This window comes from Ochlerotatus camptorhynchus, unplaced genomic scaffold, assembly GCF_037179485.1.
Source record: "Ochlerotatus camptorhynchus isolate MF236.1 unplaced genomic scaffold, CSIRO-AGI_Acam_v1.1 ptg000324l, whole genome shotgun sequence".
In the NCBI taxonomy this organism is placed as follows: Eukaryota; Metazoa; Arthropoda; class Insecta; order Diptera; family Culicidae; genus Ochlerotatus; species Ochlerotatus camptorhynchus.
This window is the reverse complement of record NW_027040812.1, coordinates 2,804,410-2,806,897: the sequence shown is the minus strand read 5'-3', so window position 1 is coordinate 2,806,897 and position 2,488 is coordinate 2,804,410. Positions and strand designations below refer to the sequence as shown.

Sequence of the window (2,488 nt, the reverse complement as noted above, 5' to 3'; positions counted from 1 at the left end):
ATAAGCTACAGCTAAGAAATCGCAAAAACCTTTTTTTAAAACGTTCATTAAATGACATTAGCTTTTATATCATGACGCTTGCGACTTACGGTGTAAAACAGGGCACAATACACGTTAGATAGCAGATCAAAATTTCAGTAGGGACACCACTTTACCACATACGAGACGTCAAATGTAAATTTTTTTCGCCAAGCTCGTAACAACAACATCAGCTGTCTTCATCTTCATTCTTTTTTGATATAAAAGTTTCAAGAGTTTTAATCAGTGTTTAATCCTAAAAATGGAGCCAGGATTTTCCAAAGCGGATGCAAACACGCTCCCGAAGGTGGATTTCTTCATGGTGCAATATTTTCTGACCACTAATGAAAAATTCCGTGACGCTAATAAACGAGGAAAAATCGAAAGGTAAGCCGAGTTTCATATCATCTCGTTCAGCAAATTTATTGGTTTGTTTTCAGGTCATCCAACCCCGATTATTTGAAGTCTTCTATTGGACGGGTTCAGTTAAAAATTGACGGGAATCTATGCACGGTAAAAGCGAAAATTGTGCCGGAGCACAAGATTACTGCTAGGCAGTATTCCGTGGTTGCGATAATAAATACAGCCGATGAAAAAGTTGTTGATATCTTTTGTGAAAGTGACGCACAGGGGTGTAAGGCAGCCGCAGGGGGTTGTAAACATGCCGTAGCGTTTTTATTCTATCTGTATGAAAAATACAGCCAGCCTTCTCCTACTGATTCAATATGTCTCTGGAAAGTGCCGAATCTGTCGAAAGTAGAAGAAAACATAGACAAGTTTGATCTTGCCAAGCATCGTGATTCCGGAGTTTCCAATTCGAATGAAGTAATTAATGGAAGTGGAAGGTTTCTTCAAACATTGCTTAGCAAATGTCCGTCAAGTGCTACTATTAGTGCATTGAAGTATCATCAAGCGTTTCCGAAGGTAGAAGGATATGCTTTGCATTGTCTTTTGATAGACTTCAAAGAAAGTTCCGAAGCAAAACAGAGCTCGAAACGTTTTATTCAGTTCTGCAAACGTACGATGATGGATAGTGTATGTAAAAAAATTGAAACTATCACTACAGGGCAAGATTGTTCCCAGTGGAAGCTGCTAAAATATGGGCGAATAACAGCTTCAAAAATTTTTGAGCTGTCGAGGTGTAAAACTGGCGATGGTTCTCTCGTAAGGTCCGTGCTAGGACAAACAAGTTTTACTAGTGAGGCGATGAAACGAGGGTTACGAATAGAGGACAAAGCAGTAAAAGCAATTAGGATGCGATATCAAAACGTTCGCAGATGCGGACTATTTCTGAGTCCTGATTATCCCGTATTTGGTGCATCCCCAGATGCGATCAACAGTTCAACAGTTTTTGAAATCAAGTGTCCATCGAAAAGCGATAATGTTAAATATTATGTTGATGTGAACGGAAATTTACAAGAGAAAGTAAAATCTCAAATCCATCTTCAGATGATTATGTCAAACCGCAAAAAAGGTGTTTTAGTATTAGTTCTACCGGAATTTGAAAAAAGTCGAAACCCTCTCAAATTTGTAGAGTTCTATGAAATAAATCTAGATGTCGATTATATACAACAGAAAATGACAGACAGCTACAAGTTTTGGAAGACTAATATTTTTAACAAACTGTTTACATCTTTTTGAAAACCTAAGTGATTCAGTTTTAATTTGTTGTCAGTTAGATTAAAGCATTCTAACATGTATCCCAAATAAATTATCTAACCCTTAACCGACCGGACTTTGGCTTACTCTAATGGCTACTGGGGGAAGGGAAGGAGGGGTTGGTATTGATATGAGTGATTTGGTCAGCTTCAGACTGAATGAGATAAAAAAGCTGAAGATAATCGTTTGTTCCATTTGTTTTAACCACTCAGTGTTCAGCCTGGGACATTTATTTGACCCCCATGTTTAACCTAAATATTTAGGTTCTTCCAGAAAGCTTCTCTCTTTGTCTTTTTGTCTGTTCCTACCTAGCTATCTTCCTTCCTCCTTCTGGGCCATGGTTTGGAAGTAGTTGTGTTGTTTCTTGTAGGAAGCGGACAATCAAAACCAAATTAAAAACTTAACAACATTTTTATTTATTTGTTCTACATTAACCAACAATTGCTTTAAGATTTTACGTACATTGAACTTACTTAATAAGTGACCCTTGCAAGTTCACTAATCCAGCTACAATTATAACGATAAAATCTAGGTTGTGTAAAAAGTATGACGGCAGTTCCGCATGAGGTGCGCACATCCTGAACTCCCTGAACCTTCGAATAAGCCGTTCCACGTGTATCCTGACACAAGCTATCTCTTTTGCTTTCAAAGCATCCTCTTTGGATAAGGCTTCATCTTTTGTAACACTTGGTGGACGTATCAAAAATCCACCCTTTTGAGCAACTTCTACAGCAATATTTTTGAAGCCGCGATCGGCCAAAACTCCTACATTTTGATGAATATTATTCAAAAATCCAGAATTCCGAACAAT

At 37.9% G+C, this 2,488-nt stretch overlaps 1 protein-coding gene across 1 annotated transcript; it reads left to right on the top strand.

Moving 5' to 3' along the window:
- Positions 1-242: 242 nt before the first annotated feature.
- On the top strand, positions 243-1,713 carry LOC135708036 (uncharacterized). The gene is made up of 2 exons (XM_065229976.1): positions 243-405; positions 459-1,713. Exons 1-2 carry the CDS (start codon positions 281-283, stop codon positions 1,657-1,659), a joined length of 1,326 nt encoding a protein of 441 aa, XP_065086048.1. The 5' UTR covers positions 243-280; the 3' UTR covers positions 1,660-1,713.
- The last annotated feature ends 775 nt before the right edge of the window (positions 1,714-2,488 follow it).

What these genes read in the sequence shown, in the direction of transcription:
- LOC135708036 (XM_065229976.1), top strand. Translation starts at nt 281, where the DNA reads ATGGAGCCAGGATTTTCCAAAGCGGATGCAAACACGCTCCCGAAGGTG. An exon ending in AAACGAGGAAAAATCGAAAG is followed by an intron (nt 406 to 458) that starts GTAAGCCGAGTT and finishes GTTTGTTTTCAG; the next exon opens with GTCATCCAACCCCGATTATT.